The 20,945-nt window shown below is 43.2% G+C and overlaps 1 protein-coding gene across 2 annotated transcripts; it reads right to left on the reverse strand.

The window, feature by feature from the left end:
* Nucleotides 1-62: 62 nt before the first annotated feature.
* On the reverse strand, nt 63-6,782 carry tmem175 (transmembrane protein 175). Of its 2 annotated transcripts, none has more exons than XM_062381330.1 (10): nt 6,408-6,782; nt 5,523-5,561; nt 5,275-5,372; nt 5,105-5,156; nt 4,209-4,244; nt 4,040-4,123; nt 3,788-3,952; nt 3,582-3,660; nt 3,183-3,318; nt 63-2,931 (listed from the first exon to the last, which is right to left on the reverse strand). In XM_062381330.1, the coding sequence occupies exons 1-10, from the start codon at nt 6,606-6,608 to the stop codon at nt 2,259-2,261; spliced, it is 1,563 nt and encodes a 520-aa protein (XP_062237314.1). In that variant the 5' UTR covers nt 6,609-6,782; the 3' UTR covers nt 63-2,258. The 2 variants fall into 2 exon arrangements, with proteins under 2 accessions (XP_062237314.1, XP_062237315.1); XM_062381331.1 differs by lacking the exon at nt 6,408-6,782 and adding an exon at nt 6,104-6,130.
* Nucleotides 6,783-20,945: the final 14,163 nt, after the last annotated feature.

The raw sequence follows: 20,945 nt of genomic DNA on the forward strand, positions 1-20,945 counted from the left end.
GTTTTGAAACCTGTTTGTTCAGTGGGTTTCATGTGTTTTCCAAAAATCACAAGTGATTGAATTTTTAGTTAAAATTAACAATTTCAGATTTATTCACGAAACAAAGACGTGTGAAAAGGCAGATTCAGAGTTTGAACTGGTGAAGCAATAACACAATAAATAGACATTGACGCTTTGACAATAGAAATCTGTCTCAATCAACACTGAACATTGTTGGAGGAGTGACAAGAGAAAACTAGAATTACATCACTGGTTGTATATATTTCTACAAACTTCTTCATGTAAAGGTCACTAACCTTTGACAACTGAAACAAATCACATGTCATTGTGGACGGACGGACGACCTGAAGCAAGCTGCCGATGGCTGATGAATGACAAAATAAATATTCTCACATCAATTCCTAGATTGAATTGTTGATTAATTCAGGCTACATATCTGAAATAAAAACAAAAGATACACAAACACCAAAATTATATCAATAAGCTTTCCATTCAACAACAAAACAAAGAGGGATGCCAAGAGAAAGATCATTACAAAAAATAAAACATAGTGCTACGGTTGGGACTTAAAAGACGCTTTATGTCTCTAAACTCTGAAAATATGGCTTAAAATACATTATGTCATATGTATATGTTCAAATGTCAAACTGACGACATTTTGGGTGCATTATTTTGGATCCTAAGACTTTCACATTAAATATCAGACAAGTTCTGGCTTTCGTTCCTCCATAGAGTCCTGGAAACAAAAGTACTTCATCAAACTGAATCCATCCTAGACACATACAAACAAACCACAGTTGCAGCTGATCTGCAGCTGAGTTAAAAAACAATAACATTTTCATTTTCAGTCTAATCACATTCGAGCATTTGACAAAAAATGATAATTCAACGTTTTCTTGTCGTCACTCGTCCAAACTCTGAAGAAAACAAACTCTCCTCCATCACGTGACAGATTTCCATTAAAGTGCATTTCAGATTTGAGCCGATATATGAAGCTCATCAGTACTTCAGAGCGAGTGACATCATCACAGCGGTAGCTCAGGACACACAACAGCGACACCTGGTGAAACCTCAGCACACAAGCAGAAACTGAAAATGTTCAGAGGATTGAAATAATCTAACGCTGAAAAGACGCAACATTTAAAGTTTTTAAAAAACTGAACTTCTGAAGCTAAAAGCAACAACAGCTCTGCATCATAATCCAACAGTTTTCTCATTTCAATACATTTCTTATTAAAAGATAAGAATGGAGGGAATACGACTGCGGGACATATTTGAAAAGGTGAGATTAATATTCCTGTTGTTATGACACACAAACATGGTTATATTTTGAGAATAGTGCAATTTGAGATGGCGCCGCCCGCTCAGTGTAACGTTTAAAGTGCCCGACAACCCAATCCTAACTCAGACTAGTGTTTGAGCCAAAGTCTGGGAAAACCAACGTGCCCTTGAGCAAAGCATTGAGAAATTCTTCTGCCCTCAGCGCTCATGTGTGAATGTGTCTGAACATGAACTGATTTCAAACCGCAGCAGTTTGATTGACACAGAAACTGAACCATAATTATAGAAACCTGTATTTTTTCCTGCTTTGTTGGATTTGTGTGTTGCGGCATGTGTTGAATAGTTACAAATTTGTGCGTTACTTACATGATTTGAAGCCATTTCCCAGAATCAGCCATACTGTATTTAAAGATGGACGACATGACAGCTCAATGAAGGTAAAGCCAGAACATTTAGATCGCCCCCCCTGGTGGTCGGTTCAAGTCTAGGTTCCTTCAAGTTTGTTTTAAATAAGTAATTTAAAGTTAAATTGAAAAGGGTGGACCATCATGACTCACTCCACATCACTCCTGCCCTTGGGTGGAAATGGATACGCTTCGTCCATCTTTGTGAACTGTCTGATTTGGATGAGTGATAAAACCAAAGCTGGAAGCGTTAGTGAGGGTTACTTGATAAAAGGATTTTGGTGCTTTGAGATGATAGCGTTGCTGTATCTTCAGTTACGAGGACTAAATGAGTGGAGAGGCTTTGTCTGTCAGGAACCTTCACTACTCTGGTCCACCACGAGTTTCCTTCACCTCTACAGGTCCATAACTCACCTTCAACACCTGATCTGATCGATTGCCTCTCAAGATTTGAACCTCTTTAAATGCTAAACAGAGAAGAATCCATTTTCCATTTAGTTCCTGGTTCAAACCCCAACAGGCTCCTCATGAGAGGTCGTTTCACTTTCAGAAACAAACTGTTTCAGCAGCTCGTTAGGCCACCACCGTGTTGAACGGCACTCTGGCCTCGTCAACCTCCTCCTCCACAACGATCCTCAGGTCGGCCCGATCGGGACAGAAGACCTGCCGTATGAGCGCGAGCCCGACACGCACCAACAGCCTCAACACCAGAAAGGCGAAAGGCACCGTGATCTCCATCAGGTGGAAGATGGAAGCGCTGAATTTACTTAGAATACACGTCAGGAAAAATGTCCCTAAGGCTACGCAGGGGTACAGAGATAGCTTAGCTAGCATGAACACATGCTCCCGTCCACCATAGCGCACGTACGGGTGCAGAGTTTCCCGCTCGTTGTAGAGCGCGACCACCCAAATGGTCAGCTGGAAAATACCTGCGAAGAAAATAATCACGCAGCTGATCTGAATGGCTTCTAGCTCATTCCGGGAGTTGGGCGGGAATTCTTGCGTTAGCTGGTAGGCTAAAGGTAACCCTCCGACAAACGCCAGTGAGAAGGTGTTCAGCAGGCCCATGAAGCGCGTGGTCTTGGTGACGTGGAGGAAGAGCGAGTGGTGGACGAACCACAGGAGGCCGACGGTGGCGAAGGAGCCGAAGTAGGCGAGGTACTCGGGACCGTAGGCCTGCAGAGCCGCCACCAGGCTGCCGCCAAACTGGTCCCGTACAACCGCCGGGTCTGGAACGTTGTCCTCGCTGAAGGAAGGAACCAGAAGGTACAAACGTTTTTCAACTGTTCTGCTGAATGCACCTATAGGTGATTAGATCAGGTTTCATACAGCCAGCGTTTGTTTTGTCCATTTGGGGCTACTGTAGAAAGATGTTGCTGTAGCATCTTTAACTAAATAGAGATATAAAGAGTTCACTCTAATGAAAACACAATGATTCTTTTAGCTATCTGATAGTTATCTGTCTTTTCCCATTCAAGGTAATGAAGAGACACAAACCAAATGTCCAAGATGAGGAGCGTTGCTACGATGGCGTAAACTCCGTCACTGAAAGCCTCCACCCGTTCTTTAGTGAGCGGTTCATCAGGGAGGAAGGTGTAGAACATCAAGGAGTCTGGAGACTCGTCCACGGGACCTGGAACAGACACACAACTGGTTAGAACTTCAACACATGTGAGTGCTTTGTAAAACCTTCATGAGTAAACGTAGGTTGACCCTCTACAAAGAGATGGTAGAGAAGTCGTTTTTCATATTCAACGTCACAAAGGTCCTGAATACTTCGGTGCTCTCAGCTCGCTGGTTTGCCAAATTGGCGCCTTCAGCCATGTTCCCCTCACAGTTTTCTTTGGACCAGTGGAAAAGAAGAACTTTGATGTCCGGTAAGACTCTGGTACTCACCCATTGCTTTGCTGCGACACCACTTCAGACCCCGGGAGATGTAAGGCAGGAAGATCACGATGGCTAACAGCACGTAGGACTGAAAAAACACAAAGAGTATAATTAAACATCACAACACAACAACAAGGTACAAGACAAATGGAATCCTGAGGAAGACGATTGTCCTCTGATGAAAAATACGACTGGAAAAACAAGAAGTCACCAACCAGCTGGAAGAAGATGACGGAGAAGATGCTGGCGAAGAGGCACATGAGGGGAACTCTCATGATGACCTTGAGGATGTGGTGTTTATAGAACGTCCGGTTCTCTGAGATCTGGATCTGTTCGTTCAGGAGGAACGGGCGACTGAAGGCGTACAACACGATCAGCGACTGCAGAGACAAGAGACACAGGAAGTCGTGACCGAGTGAGAATAAGAAACAAGACAAAACGGATTAGCACTTTGTTTCTAGGCTCACCTGAAGGACGCCGGTCACCATCACACAAGCACAGAACAGGAGAATCCCCAGGATCTTCTCTGGGAACGTCGCCATTAAAGAAAACTGCAAAAGAAAAGATCACGAGCAGAGAATGAGGAGCTTGAACTGATGAACTGATCTGATTTAACTTCCACTGACTCGTACTCACCGTGTACGGTAGAAAGGTGATCACCATCATGCAGGCCTGGAGGAAGAAGAGAGGAAGAAGAGAGAAGAGAGAATGAAGAAGAGAGCAGGAAGAAGAGAGAAGAGAGAAGGAAGAAGAGAGAAGAGAGAAGAGAGAAGAGAGAAGGAAGAAGAGAGAAGAGAGAAGGATGAAGAGACATGGAAACAAGAGACATGGAAACAAGAGAGAAGGATGAAGAGAGATGGAAACAAGAGACATGGAAACAAGAGAGAAGGATGAAGAGAGATGGAAACAAGAGAGAGAAGTCTCAATCATCGCAAATAAAGTCCTGAAAACATGATCCTGATGATTTCATCCCACCAACATAAACAAATCATCTATTAATTCTAAGATAAATACTTTAATTCATATGACAAAGTTGTTTTTGAATATTTGAAGACCCAATGAAATGAAGAATACAATTTACCAGTTTTTTATCCAGTTTCCACGTTTTAAATAGTTTGTATTAAATCATGTTATTTTATGTCAATATACAATATATTGGAATTTTAACATCTGAATCTCTGTCCTGTAAAATGTGATGAATCATACTTCTCTCTGGGACATTTTCTCATTTAGCGTTTTCAGAACTTTAACAGTTCTCTACGTAGCTTTGTTTTTAACTCAAATATACATTTAATAATTAATTAATTAAATTAATATAATAAATATTTTCATAATTGTTCTACAGGGTTTTTAAAAACTTGTTTCCTTTATGTCACTCTTAAAAACTTGACAGAACTATTGGTCACACTAACATCTTGTTTATTTATATTTGGGACTAATATTAATGTTGAATGTTTAAGTAAATATCTAAGATGGTAAAACTTGTATGAACAGGATGTTCCTGAACTCCTGATTTCCTCGGTAGCACTTACGAGGTTCAACAAGGCGAGGCAGTCGTCAATGCGCACAATCACCTGAAACAACCTGGGAATGGAAAAACAAACAAGTGATGAATAACAAACAAGTGATGAATAATAAACAAGTGATGAATAATGAATGAGTGACTGAAATCAGCTGCTGTGATCATCACTTCACGACTCACCGGATGTGAGCCGCCCACGCCACGGTCACGATCAGGAAGGTCATGAGGTAAACAGCGATCTTTGTGCTGAGCAGCAGCTGAACACTTTGTCTCAACTCCTGCAACACACTCAGATTTACAACAGGGTCACATTGAAGATGATTTAATATCCACATGGTGAACATTATGAATCATAATATCTGTGGTTACTTCCTGACTCCAGGGGTTTTTAATGCTACAACACATGAATCACTGAAGTCACAACGAACCTCGTCATCTTCCACCTTCGTGTGGGCGACGGGTAGAATCTGGAAAACAGGAAATGAAAAGTTTCATTTGACAAAATCAAATGTAAGTGAGCTTTTTTTACATCTGATGATGAAATCTAATTTTCATCTGAATCCTAATAACTGATGAGGGGGAGGAGTCTCTGCACTGAGGCCCCGCCCACGCATCAACCATCTGTCAATCATTCGCCTCTTATCTTATATCTTATCTTATGATGGAGTCTCACCATAACAGTAGCAGTGATGGAGATGAGAACATCTGTGGGAGGACTAGGTTTCTTATCTTAAGTGTATCTACTCTATCTTTTACCTTATCTTAAGTTTATCTACCCTATCTTTTATCTTATCTTAAGTTTATCTCATATTATCTCTTCTATCTTCTGATGGGGTCTCACCATGACAGTGGGGATGATGGAGATGAGAGCATCTGTGGGAGGACTGGGTTCCTTATCTTAAGTTTATCTACTCTATCTTTTACCTTATCTTAAGTTTATCTACCCTATCTCTTATCTTATCTTAAGTTTATCTCATATTATCTCTTCTATCTTCTGATGGGGTCTCACCATGACAGTGGCGATGATGGAGATGAGAGCATCTGTGGGAGGACTGGGTTCCTTATCTTAAGTTTATCTACTCTATCTTTTACCTTATCTTAAGTTTATCTACCCTATCTCTTATCTTATCTTAAGTTTATCTCATATTATCTCTTCTATCTTCTGATGGGGTCTCACCATGACAGTGGGGATGATGGAGATGAGCACATCTGTGGGAGGACTGAGTTCCTTATCTTAAGTTTACCTACTCTATCTTTTACCTTATCTTAAGTTTATCTCATATTATATCTTCTATCTTCTGATGGGGTCTCACCATGACAGTGGCGATGATGGAGATGAGAGCATCGCTGTAGGCCAGCAGTCTGTGGGAGGACTGGGTGCTGCTCGGCTCCTCCCCCTCGGACGGACTGACGCTGCCCGGGAAGGAGGAGGAGGAGACGGCGTGGCTCCTCATCTCCTTCCCCTCCAGGGGCTCCTCGACCTGCTGCTCGATGATGTCTTCATGTCCCTCCATGGTGGAGGAGCCTCAGAGGAGCCACACGGAGCTCAGGAGGAGCCACAAGGAGCTCAAGAGGAGCCACACGGAGTTTAGAGGAGGCACACGGAGCCTACAGGAGCTCGGAGGAGCCACAGACAGAATCCACGGGGCCCGGGTTTGTTTGCAAACAGACGGGAATCAGCTGACAGAGGGCGGGGAAACCGGAAGCAGCTCCACTTCCGGTTCCGTGCAAAGATCGTCTACTGAGGGAAGATCAACCGCTTTGTTTGTTTTAGTAGAGAGGACATAAATAAAGAGACACAAATTAATGAATAGGAAAGAAGAGAAATAAATTATCATTTAGAATAAAACATATTTTGTGTTTTATTATGAATTTAATATTATGTATTCTGTGTATAGTGAGTTGTTAAAATGTAAAATCGAATAAACGCAGTTAACGAAAGAAGTCGGAAATTACACAGAAGTTTAAAAACATAGAAACATGCAGAGAATAAAAACTTGAAAGAAGAGGATTGATGAGTCGTTGTAGAATAACGATGTAAAAAGTCACGTGTCTCATTTCAATTTTTATTTCTGTAGTTTATTAGAAGATCCAGGAGCAGCAAAGTGTAAAAGACTATAAGTATAACTATGAAGAAAGAAAGGAAGAAAGAAAGAAAAAAAGAAAGAAAGAAAGAAAGAAAGAAAGGTGAATAGATACAAGAATGAGAGGCAATAAAAAAAGAAAGAATATTGCAAACTGAAGTGTTACCTTCATATTTCCACCAGAGGGCAGTAGTGGTGTGAACAGGAGACTCCACATGAGCACATGATAACAATCTATATTAAATGTGACACTATATTTACATCCAAAAACCACAACATCTCTGTATTTTTACAGCGGATAGATGAAGTTATAGACACTTGTATCTTATACATGTGCTTTTATGTTTTCTTTATTGTGAATTTTCTGACAGATTTGAAAGGATTCTTAAGAAAACAACTTCATGAGGTAAAACAGGGGTTTGTGAGGTCACAGTGACCTTTGACCCTCAACCACCAAACTGTAGTCTGTTCCCCTTTGAGAGCAACTGAACATTTTTACCAGAATACAAAAAGTTCCTGACGCGTTTGTTGAGATATGGTATTATGTGATGAGTGGTTATTCTTATTAAAGAGCAGCGTAACACAGACCTCCATCAGAGAGCAGGCGATTACATCACACGATGCAGACTGTGGATTTCATGGATTATCTCCTACTACCAGACAGCAGATTAATTCAATCTCATTTACCCAACATGTGGTGGCGCCACACATCTGGAGCAGCTGAAAAAAAAAACATCTGTAATATAACAATATTTTGTGTCTCTGCTCATATGAGAAACCAAAATATATAAATTAAACCTCACAAAAGGAGCACTCCTCTCTCCTCCTGTCCGTCACCACGACGTGTTGCATGATGGGATTATTCCGCTGGGCGCCAGCTGCCGTGTAACACCGGAGGGGAACATGAAGCCTCTCGTCTCAGCCTGAGCTCCTTTTACATGTTCAGAACAACCTGCTGCAGAATCACAGCATCATTTATTCTGATGCATGAAACTGGGCTGATACAATAATTTCATGTTTTGATCGTCTGTCACTGTCTTAAACATGTTTGTCCTGCGTCGATGCTTCACAATTATACCTTGTCATTAGTGAGACGTCTTCAAACCTTTTTACGATATATGTCCGTTTTTATTATTTGTGGTCAGAACCTTTTAATAAACGGTCAATCGTTTCGCTCTGTTTTGACAGCATCAGATATTTAATTTAAACAATAACTTAACAGAAATGTGAACACTTGAACATAGAGTGATTTATTTGATGCATGTATTGACTTTTAGTTTGCATCATGTCCCGTCTGCTAACATGGAGGAGGTGGCGGTTTGTGATCTTTGCAGCAGCCAGCCACCAGATGGCGATCAAGAGGATGTGGCTTCACTTTTGAAGAGTGACAATGTGGAAAAACACCATTTTTACTTTTATATACTGATCTACATCCACATCAAATACAAAAGGTTTCTCTATTGACACATATCAAGTTTCATTCTTAAATCCCTCAATTAGATTTTTGTGTAAATCTACCAACACACAAACAGACAAACACTTCTACCTCAGGAACATTAACAGGAGGGATCTCCAGCCCACTGCCCCTTCACCGGGTTCTGACACCACATCAAAACCATTTCCCCGGAGAGACGTCCAGGTGGACGCCCATCTGTCGGGGACTCGTCTCCGTGACAGCACATCAGTCTTCTCTGCTCGTTTCCAGTCCTCCTGATCCCTCTCCTCCTTTCTCCTCCTTTCTCCTCCTTTCTCCTCCTTTCTCCTCCTTTCTCCTCCTTTCTCCACCTTTCTCCTCCTTTCACCTCCTTTCTCCTCCTTTCTCCTACTTTCTCCTCTCCTCCTCGTGCCATCTCTGGATCTCCAGTGTTCACATCCCATTATAGAGACATTACTTAGTCTGGGATGTTTTTGTTGCCCCCCCCCCCCCCCCCCCCCTTTCCCGAGGTATGAGCCCTGATACCTTAATCAGTGTTGGCAGGAGAAGTGGCTGCCATCACATCCCTGCTGTCTGGATCTACAGCTCATCACCCTGACTTAATGAACTCAGATGTAACGGAGGAGCTGACGGAGGAGCTGACGGAGGAGCTGACGGAGGAGCTGACGGAGGAGCTGACGGCTGCGACCACAGCTCATCACACGACGCACTGAAGGACGGGTTTACAGGACATATGGCTTCTAGGGTCAACTGTCAACAGAGACGTTTGACTATTCCTTAATAAAATCTATTTATATATACACACAAATGACACACTTAAACAATATTTATCTTTATATTGAACGTTTCTAAAACAGCCCAATATTGTATGTAATATTTATATTTTGTATTTCTTTGCCCTGTGCTCCTCTGTCACTGGTGAATTGATGCAGAATCACTAGATGTGAACTTCTCGTCTCTTAAACGAGGAAACTTCTTCCTCTTGTTTCTGCTTCTGATCATCAAACTCTCCCCGAATGTGAAGGTGCAACAGAGCACTGTCAAAATAAAAGACCTTCTACCCTCAGTGAATGTCTCTTGGGCAGCGGGCCTATGATAATATAATATGAATTTATCGTTTCCTTCTAAACGACACCTTTAACTCACGTCTGTCTCAATCTCTGCTCTATTTCCGTTAATCTCCTCGTCTGTGTTGTGGTGTCGTGTCGGCGCCCGGAGGTGACGTGGCTGCTCGACCCTTCCACTCCTCATCGAGTCGCTAAGATCAAAGCGTCCGAGCTGCAGGTGTCATTATGGATCCAACACGTTGACAGACTGAAAGACTCTCATCACAGAGAGAATAATGAGCAGTTCTGACACAATCACAGGAGTCGAGATGAGTTTTATTACAACAGCACAGAACAGATGGACTCTTGTCGATATATAAATAAATAAGTAAATCACAATATTTTGATAATGGTCAGCAGCTTTTTAAAGTGAGCAACTAATATGGGAATATATTTGTATAATTATGCAACACTATGTCACATTTATTGATCAACAGCGCCCCCTGCAGCCACATGTGGTGTTTAATGTCTATCAACGTGTTGAGTGGACACAACTGAACACTGGATATTACCCATGATCCTCGGCTTCCTTCTTCATGTTTTAAAAGTTTCCAGCTCAATATCGGAGATAAACTCTGGTTTTTAAAGACGTCTAAGTCTTTTTAACTGATATACAGTCGATTAGAACGTAAAGCACCGTATGCATTGACCTTGTGATTGACAGCTAGTAACGTCCAATGGGTGGAGCTGGGCGTGCAGTGTCCTTGAGCTCTCAGTCAGGCTCCACCCCCTGCTCCTTCAAATATGGAGACTTGTGGTTTAAAGAAACAAGATGGCGTCGGACAGAATACCAAATCAAGGTTTCAAACTACAGCTCACAAACCAAACGGGTGATGTCCCGGTGGTTTGATACCCGAGGGTGTTTTTCCTTCCTCTGCGACTCGACCTTGGATAAGTGGTGAAAAGTGGGTGGATGAGAATTAAAATGACATTTGGAGAAATGACCACCGAGCCTTTAAATCCCGGAGCCGCGTAAACACAACTTACTTACTTGTGGAAGGTCGCTCGCCCTGCAGACGTCTGGAGAGAGAGAGCGGCCTCGCCCCTGCTGCTGCAGCTGTCCAACCTTTATTTACAATCTGCAGAGTGTACAGTTCGTGCTGCGCCCGGCCCAGCGCTGCACACATTATTGATGGGTCTATTTGCCGAGTGGCGGAGGATTGGCGGTGGAGGTCAGTTCCATTACACCTGGCTCGTGTAGTGTCAACATGCCTCAGCCCGGGGCGCTCAGGGAGGTTGTGTGGAGCGGAGGAGAGAAAGTCTCTCGTGATCAGAACTTGTGATTCTGCAGCTCGACGCTCTGACGGCGGCTTCATGGACCAACGGGCTCACACGAGAGGCTTCACCTGAGCTCGTGAAGCTTCTTCTTCTTCATCAACACAATACTTCACATTCACACAGATGAAGAGTCCCAGTCTGGATCAGTCTCTGATGTTCAGTCAGGTTTTCAACACACAACTTAAAGCTCAGATAGGAATTTCTGCCTTTCTTCTATTGGGTTATATTTTCTTTAAAAAATAATCTCATTCACCAAATTATAAATACACAAATAAACAACGCAAACAAGCAAAACATGTATTTTCTCACTGGAGCTTCACACAGAGTAGATTTATTTGCCAGAGACGATCTGTAAATAAAGATGGACGAAAGGACAGGCCCCCAAAAGTGAAGTCAAAGAGTCTTGATTGCCACCTGGTGGTTGGCTGCAGCATAGGTGATTAATCTGGCCTCCTCCATGTTAATGGATGGGACATGGACCAATATACAGAGAAAGAACCCTTTAAATAATTTTTCTCAAATATGGTTTCTGTCATCTTAGGTTGTTCTTGTTACACTGATGTGTTTTCATGTTTTTGATAACTTGGGACTTCGTGATTATTGACTATTTATTATTCATTATTGAACACATTGTTCAAAACAGCAGAAACACGTACAGTCAAGCAAAATCAAATCCTCTGACGAGAGAAACTAAAATGTCAAATTGAATAATGACTAAATATTCAAATCTGAAAAGTAGAATTTAGAAGAACCCATCCAATAAATTGACTGGAAATATATTTTTCTTTAAAGGTAGCACTCAGTTAAATTGAGTAAATCTGAGTCACTGTTCATATCTGATCATATCTGCAGCAGGATGCACCTCAGAGGATTACTTTAACGTTTTCATTTGATCAAATCTCGTCTTTTTCTGTTTCCTGCAGATAAAAGCAGAAAACATGAACGTCAGCTCCCACATCTGGACCCACTCGGTGCCTCAGAATTACCCAGAAGGCCTGTGGTGTGGTTGAGCCGGTCAGAAGGAAATAAAGGAGGTAATGAGCCTTCACTTCAAACCCGATTACCCAGGAGCCTTTGCTGTGACCCGGCCCGGCCAGGCGTGGCCACAGTTTGGTGAAATGGAGAATGACGGATGAGATATTTTCCCTCGTTCGCTGGTTAAAACAACTCCACAGAGAAAACGATTAATTTGTGATAATGAGATCAAATGTTCGGTATCATGAGGAGACGGTTCCATGACCTGTGGAGGGCAGAATTAATGATGTTGTTCTGTGATGTGTGAGCGAGAGAAGAGGAGACGGAGAAAAGAATCAGGATATGATATTTGATAACTGGTGTTTACGCCTTTGAAGAAACATAGAATAACATGTTTTAGTGTTTGGTTTTCCAGCCTGAAATCATTAAAATGTTAATATTTGCCTCACGTCTCCCTCATTTCCAGATTGTGACACACACTGGATGTTGGCTCTGATGCTCCAGCGCTCGGGCTTACTGGCAGTTTATGTGATTGGAGCTAAAGCTTTGTGTGGCCTAGATAGTCAGAGCTAATACGGAGGTGCTGACCACTCTGCTAACAATTCTGAATTTGATGTTATGGATTCAAACCGTCGTTTAACATCATCAAACCTTTTGAATATGTTTGTGCAGTTGGTCTTTATTGATGGGACAGTAAGTTTAAAATGGAGGAGAGAGACTAGAGATACTTCGACAAACATTCATAAACAATGCACAGTGACGTTTATTAAGCTATTTAAATATAAATGTAGCACAGATCCACACACAACTGCACAAAACTACGTAATGTCACTGGGATGTTGTAGTCAGGCTCACGTTAGCTTGTTATGCCTCCGTGCCAGCAGGGGGCGTTGTGTTCTCAGGTGCTCCGTCTGTCTGTCTTAAGAGCGTTTAGATGGAATTTCTTCAAATTAGAAGCAAATGTTCAATTGGACTCAAGAATGACCTGATTCAATTTTGGTGGTCAGGGGTTAAAGGTCAAGGTCCCAGCGGCCTCATAAATCATGATTGTGAACTCGATGATAAACTTATTAGATCTCAATCATTACTGTTACTGGTGGTTGTCGTCATGTTATAGCATTTGCAACATTTGCTCTCCTGCATGGAAGTGAACTGAAAACCGAGAGTGGCCCCAGAGCTCTCTGCTTGTGCCCACATTGTCTACACTGGGATCCATCGTTCAGAGACACAACATCACACACACTTGTCAGCATCACTCACATCATCTCTCTCTAGCAGGAGTTCACCCAGATGGGACATCAGAGGCAGAAGTAGGACTCGCTCCTGACGGCTTGTTGATGGACGACTCCGGTGAGTGTTCTGCTCCCTGCTCATGGGCTGAAGGCAGAGCGACCTGAACAAGCCACACACAAGGTCACAGCTTTTCTATCTGTAGCAATTAACACAACCATAAATCCATTAACTCTGCTTTAATGACGCTCACGTCTATCCCCAGCACGGAGCTTTACTGCTCTTCAAGGGGATGAAACGACTGCAGCTTATCTGTGTGTGTGTTTGCGTGACGTGTGTGTGTGTGTGTGCGTGATGTGTGTGTCTGTGTGTGTGTTTAGCTCACCTCCATCAAATCACGACTCATTGGCTAAATACAGTTGTGGCGTTCAGAGATTAAATCAGATTTGTGACACTGTGTGACATTAAGTGAAGTGCTGATAATCCCAGTGATGAACATACAGGAGTCATCAACTCACGTTCGACACCTGAGAGCTTTCAGGAGGTTTAACAAACAGGTCTGACAAGATCACGTGGACTCAACAGTCGACAGCTCTGAGTCCAGATGCATGAGAACCCAATCGTGAGGAGACTTTGATCTCAGGACCCAGACTGTTTCTGAGTCAATGTAAGACCGAGAAGTCATTCAGAATGAGAATGAGGCTGATTGACCTTTTAGAGGTCAGAGGTGACGTCTTCCAGAATCCAAACACTGGGGTAGTGGAGATGCATCGTCCATCTTTATCATCTCCACCGAGGTTATGTTTTTACCATCAATAAAGCAAGATGATGCAAAAACTACTACAGAAGGTAAAACGAGTCGGGAAGGAAACTTCAGAATTTTGGTGCAGATCCCGGAGGCGGATCTAGGATTTTGTAAACAATGTGAGATCAGGCATCCCTGACAATTTCACAGATTTCATATTTAAATAATGTTGTTTTTTCTTAATCAGAGAAAATGTCACATTTTCAGTGAAATTCCTGCCTCCTCCTCTTTCCAAACAATCTCTGCAGCCTTTACCCTGAGTCTGAACCCAGACATCAGATGTCGCTCTATCCTCTTAGCTCCGAGGTCCTTTTGCACTTCTAGAGCGTCACAGACAGTCACTCTGCACGACGCTAAAACCCTTCCCCTGATGCTCTTTAATGATAACATCCTGCGTGGGCTGATCCTGTCTTACCCTGCTGCTGCTGCTCTTTCCACATCCTGTTCCCCGGCCGGTCCTCGCCCTCCAGATGATCGCATCTTATCAGTCAGAGGAGAGTGACAGGTTGGAGATATTAGGGGCGGGGTCAGGGGTTTACCTTCCATCGAGGGTGCCTCTGCTAAATCGCTGTCTTTACCACACACACACACACACACACACACACACACACACACACACACACACACACACACACACACATGCACACACACAGACACACACACACCAGTGCACATCACCTATTCGACCAGTAACTCGAGCGGTGTCGAGATTAAACATCACTGGTACTTCACCAGTGATGGATTGGAAGAGGAGTCGATGTGATGCTGACCCACTTCTAAGAGAGAGGAGGAGAGGAAACGATTTTGGGAGAAGAGGAGGACAGAGAAGATGAAGAGGAAAGGAGAGAAGAGGAAAAGGAAACAGTAAATCTGCTGTGGGACAAATAAGGGATCATCATGTTGGATAAAAATCGCATTGTGTCAAGATTTGTTTTGTCGAAATCCATGAATTTTGCTCTTGGAAAATGGTGAAAATGTCAAATAATCTCACAATTTTATGGAAGTGATAAAGAATTAATGCTTCAGCGTCAAGATCCAATCGAATCCTGCTGACAAACAAACAAACAAACAAACAAACAAACTAAAAGGGCTGAAAACTAATTCAAAGTGCCAGTGTGAGTCCGATCTGTGAGACGTGAGCGTATCTTTTATAAAACAGTCATAAAAGTAAAAGATGATGTGCAGCAGTAATTTGTTGGGACAAATCCAGTGATAGTAAACAAACATCTCTTTTATGAGGAGATCTTAAATTGTCTTGAGACTCGGGAGATTGAACAATTTGCTCGGATCAATTCCAGGTGACAGGTCTGAACGTACAGTCGTATGAAACTGCCTCGCAGGAAGTAAGAAATCAACGCCTCAGCAGATCCTGCACCGCACGTTGTCTATAAAACAGACTCCAGGATCCGTCTGGGTCTTCTCCTCCGTCACCTCCTCCGTCTGGGACTTATTAAACTGCCCCTGCTGCTTTTAGGTGGATTGTAAGAACTGCTGAACAAATGACTCCCGGGTCTTAAACTCATCCGATTCCTTGACGTTAAAACCTGCTGCACAGCGAGAAGCCCGGTAGGAAATAAACTCCCCGCTCGTTCCTGAGGGGAAACCGGTGGATGATTTATTATCTACAGGAACACGGAGATAACGGCGGGAGGGAGGCGGAGTTAATTGGTCGACTGTTTTCAAAGACGAGGTGTTGAGGGGGTGGCAAGAGCACGTTCAGCCAAACACTCAGAGAGTGTTATTCAATCTGTAGAGGGTTAATAAAGATGGACGACACAGCATCTCCCAAAAGTGAAGCCAACTCCATGTTAGTGGATGGGTCATGGACCTAACTTAACAATTCATGTAAAGATGGTTGTTTAAGGTAGAAGGTATGAGGCAGATCGGGGTTAGGGTGGATGGATGATGGCTGGATGATCGATGGATGATGGATGATGGTTGGATGATGGTTGGATGATGGATGGATGATGGATGATGGTTGGATGATGTTTGGATGATGGATGGATGATGGATGGATGATGGATGATGGTTGGATGATGTTTGGATGATGGATGGATGATGGATGATGGTTGGATGATGGTTGGATGATGGATGGATGATGGATGGATGATGGATGGATGATGGATGGATGATGGTTGGATGATGGTTGGATGATGTTTGGATGATGGATGGATGATGGATGATGGTTGGATGATGTTTGGATGATGGATGGATGATGGATGATGGTTGGATGATGGTTGGATAATGGTTGGATGATGGTTGGATGATGGATGGATGATGGATGGATGATGGATGGATGATGGATGGATGTTGTTTAAGTGTATTTCAGCAGAAATCTCGATGGATTCTCTCTCTCTCACTTTGCAGTGAACAAACTCTGTGATGTGACGTCTCCTCACGTTCTCATCATGGAGAATTGAAGCTCGTTGGTCATTTCTCTAGTTTGTCTCTTATTGATTTCATGCTGCATGTTTCCCTGCATCAGACTGAGTGATTCAGATTGTGAGTGATTCACTGCGGCCGGGGGGATTTGAAGTTTGTGTTACAGTTCGCTCATTCGTCATTGGACTGTGAAGAGATGAAGGAAAACAAACAGGTGATGAATTCTGCTCCTTCTCATCTGAATCTGACATTTTCATCAAGCCCGTGAGATTTGTTCTCGTTTTTGACATATCAGATGTGTGTGTGTGTGTGTGTGTGTATGTGTGTGTGTGTGTGTCACTCAGCCAGTAGGGAATTTGATGAGGTGAAGGATGCATCTGGTTTCAGTCGATGCATGAATGAATGTAAAATTCACATCATCACCCGACAAATTGCCTGTATCTCATTTTTGTGGACGGCGGACGAGACTCGAGCTCCTCTCGATTTCACGGAAAGGGAAATTGCGTTTCTGTGTGAGTGTGTGTGTGTGTGTGTGTGTGTGTGTGTGTGTGTGTGTGTGTGTGTGTCGGCTCAGCTGTCTGATGTTGGGAATAATTTCACCTCCAACAACACAACATCTGAGGTCTCGATCATCCCCCCCGACCCCCCCAACCCCTTCAGTAGTAACACACAAAGATGAGTTCACGTTAAACACGACAAACGACAATCAAATTAGACGACATCACAGAGTTTTTGAATCTTTCCAACACCTTTAAACACATTTTACTTTGAAAGCCGGTTTCCTTTCACCTGCTTTGTCTATTTAAACCCGATCGTCACGTTTTATCAGACGGGGGCTCGGGGGGTTCGAGGAGGTTGTAGCCATGCAGCTAATGGGTTTAATTAAAAATGTAAAGTCCGGAGTCGTCTGCTGCAACAGACTGGAGAAACATTCAGTTAATGCATTTTCTAAATCAGCAGAGGAGGTTAGGTTTCCATCAGCGTTTGTTTGTCTCTCTGTCTGTTTGTCGGTCATGGGGACATGATGCAATTAGCCTTGATAATATGAGCTTTAACTTGAAAAGCTTTACGTGCTCTCTTTGTGGAATCATCACAGGTCTCCTGTAAGAGCTTTGCTTACGTTTGGTTTTAATCGTAAAACAGTTTAAAGAAGATGCACGAGTTGCAGACCTCAACCGAGCTGAGTCACTTCAGGGCCAATTAAAGTGTGAACTGACATATTGTTCATGTTTCTGAAAGACATTTTAGGGAAATAAGAGACTGAAAAGTGCAGAAACCAACATCCAATCAATTTACACCGACTGAGAATGTTAAACATCTTTCCTGTGTAACGTGAGTCGAGCGTCTCAGAGGACAGATTGTGAAGAAACTCTTTTTACTCCTCGTACCTGCCGTCTGTTCCCAAGTACATTATTAATAGAGTGAGAAGCTTTCAGCCACACATCCGTCCTCATCCATCATTTACCAGAGAGAAGCTGCAGAGGAGAAAAACACCATCGGTTTAGTGCTTATGTTAAATATCTGGAGCTCTGGATGAGGTTTGTGAAATCTGGGCTTCTTATAGACTTTGCTTTCAAAAACACAACAGAGAACTTCTATAGTTTAACAGTAAAGCATTCATCTCAGGGACCTTCTCTCAGTTCTTATTCGTCAGGAAACTTCTCTGGGATTCTGACGCCCCTGAACAATCATTTCTCTTGTCCACATGCAAACAGCATTTTAAGTTGCTTACATTTTTGGTGAGAGTGTCATCAGTGAACCTCAACGTGAAACAGACAAGAACTCAAATACATCAAATCAGCATTTCCTGCTTCAGACTGAGGGAACCACCACAAACTGAAGGTGAACGTGTTGTTCTGGTCAACTGGCTGTTTGTGTTGTTATGCACGGGAGGACGGACTCGGGGGGGCGGAGACACAGCAGTGAACTCAGCTTCCTGAGCGGCGCCGGATCTCGGCCTCGGGCTGAGAACCAAAAAACGAGAGGAAGTGTGTTCTCTGCCATCGGGGTGAATTAGGGCTCATTTGCTAAATGGTGAAACGTGATGTCCCTGCAGCCGAGCGGAGGATAAATCACACCCTCTGTTGTGCTGCAGTGCAGAGAATCTCTCTCTCTTCTGTCCTCTCTCTCTCGTGATCTGTGGAGTCGATGGGGTTGATGATGGAGCAGCGTCGTGGCTCCAACGCTGTGAATATCCATCAGAGACACGGAGAGAGGGATGAGAAGGAAGAAGAAACTCTCCATCACTGAGTTTCCAGAGCGTCTGGGTCTTTGATGCAACATTAGGCAGCTGCTGTGGTGAACGGGGGGGGGGGGGGGGTAGTGTCACCGTGTCAGGGTGTGAGCATGTGTGAGTTCCTCTGTTTATTGATCCTGTCTTTGATATTTTATTAAAGAAAAATAAAGTGTTTTGAAATGTGTCTCTTGTTTTCGTCGCTGCAGCTTCAGGAGAAATGAGAAATCTTTGAGCAGAGGCACAAACCTTCAGCCAGTTGGGAAATGTGTTCGAGTGAATCTCCATCATCTAAACCTGGATTAACTCTGTGGGCTGCTCTGCTGCTACATCAGGTTTCTAGTGAAACAACTGCATCTCCATCATCTAAACCTGGATTAACTCTGTGGGCTGCTCTGCTGCTACATCAGGTTTCTAGTGAAACAACTCCATCTCCATCATCTAAACCTGGATTAACTCTGTGGGCTGCTCTGCTGCTACGTCAGGTTTCTAGTGAAACAACTCCATCTCCATCATCTAAACCTGGATTAACTCTGTGGGCTGCACTGCTGCTACGTCAGGTTTCTAGTGAAACAACTGCATCTCCTCAAATCTAAGCCGGTTTAGCTCTCAACTTAAAGCCAGGACTCTACAATATCCAGCATCCTCCAGTCCTGCAATAAAACAAATTAATTGGATCAGCCAACAGAAATGCAGGTGTGCTTTTATTTTGAAACAGGTACTGAATGTTTGGGACATATCTGACATTGGAGAAATGTGCTGCTCACAGAGCAAAACCCTTGTGTGCACGGTGAGGACCCTGCAGGGTTATGAAACCACAGGTGCTGCAATGTCACATTTAACACATGTAATTAACACACGTGCACATTACAACACATCTAGTAAATATCTGGATCTGCAGGTTTCAGGATTGAATGAAACTTGTTTCAAATTCAAAGTCTTATCTCTTGATTCTCCAAACAGAAATAATCTTTTTTCTTGTGCCTGGACCTGAATTCTCTTCCAGTTGCACCAGAGATAAGTAAAAGCCCCTCAGACCCTGAGATGTGGTGCGGAGGAGAATCATGATCTCTGAAGTGAACTTAACACGTCTGCAGCGTTTACTTCATTTCTACATCAACACGTAAACCTTCATGATGGAGTGAAAGAGGGAAGCAGAATCCTCTCGGGGGGGATAAATCAAATGTCCTGGCAGCCGACGGGTTCGCACACACAAACATGTGAAGCTTCATATCCCAGCAGGGGGCCTCGCTCTCTGAAGCTGCCTTGGACCATGTAGATGCAGCTCCCCACAGCTGGAGCAACATATGGAGCCGCGTTCGCCAGCCAACACGGACTCGTCATTAAACAGCATTATCAAAATCACATACAGCAGCGGGGGGGCGATGAGCTTGCTGATTGCTTCATTAATTGTGTTTTCTCTTCTTTTTTTTCTTTCGACAATTTGTTGCACGCTGTCAGTTTGTCTTTTATGTGTTGGAAGTTATTAGATAAATGAGGTTTATTCATCTAATTACGATTGTGTGTCTGTGTGTGTGTGTGTGTGTGTGTGTGTGTGTAATCCAGGCAGCAGGTGGAACAACAGGAGGTAACATCAAAGTCATTTGTGTCACCAGAATGTAAACATGCCAAAACCCACAGGAAGCTCTAATGGAGCGAAGGAGTTGAAGTGAACAAGCTGCAGGTTTGATTTCCACAAAGTTCAATGAAGCTGCTCTCAGACCTGCAGTGAACTCCGGAGATCCTCCACAGTTCCTCCAGACTTTCTCTAACTGCAGCCTACTCGTATTAATTCTGGAGAATTCCTCTGGAGTTGCTCTGCAGGTCGAGTCTGAAAAATAGATTAAAGAAGCTTCTCCACTTCCTCTTGAAGCCAAAATATCCCAAACATGAAGAATATTTCAATAAAAAACTACAACAGTTCAGGCATCGTCAGTGCTGCAAGCCCCACCCACAAAGGTACGCCCCTGAGGGGGTGGGGGGGGGGGGGGGCCTGGTTCCTGGTGAAATTGTTCCAGCTCTAACCCTCAGAACATGAAATCAAACTTAAATATTGAAACTCCCTCTGACTTCTTCATGAGTTCTGAATATTTTTGCTTCATCTTAATTTCAATTTTTCGAACTTCACTCCTTTCTACTTTGAGCTGGAAACTTCTTCAAAACTTTTTTCCTTCTCCGAGTTTTTCACTGGATGTGTGTGTGTGTGGGGGGGGGGGAGGGGGGGGACGAGGCAGCCTGATGAAAGAGGTGACATCACACAGACTTCTTACACTCCCACATACATTCATACTTCAAAGTGCAGCAGAGACGTTGGAAATATGAA

This window comes from Platichthys flesus, chromosome 3, assembly GCF_949316205.1.
Source record: "Platichthys flesus chromosome 3, fPlaFle2.1, whole genome shotgun sequence".
Classification (NCBI taxonomy): Eukaryota; Metazoa; Chordata; class Actinopteri; order Pleuronectiformes; family Pleuronectidae; genus Platichthys; species Platichthys flesus.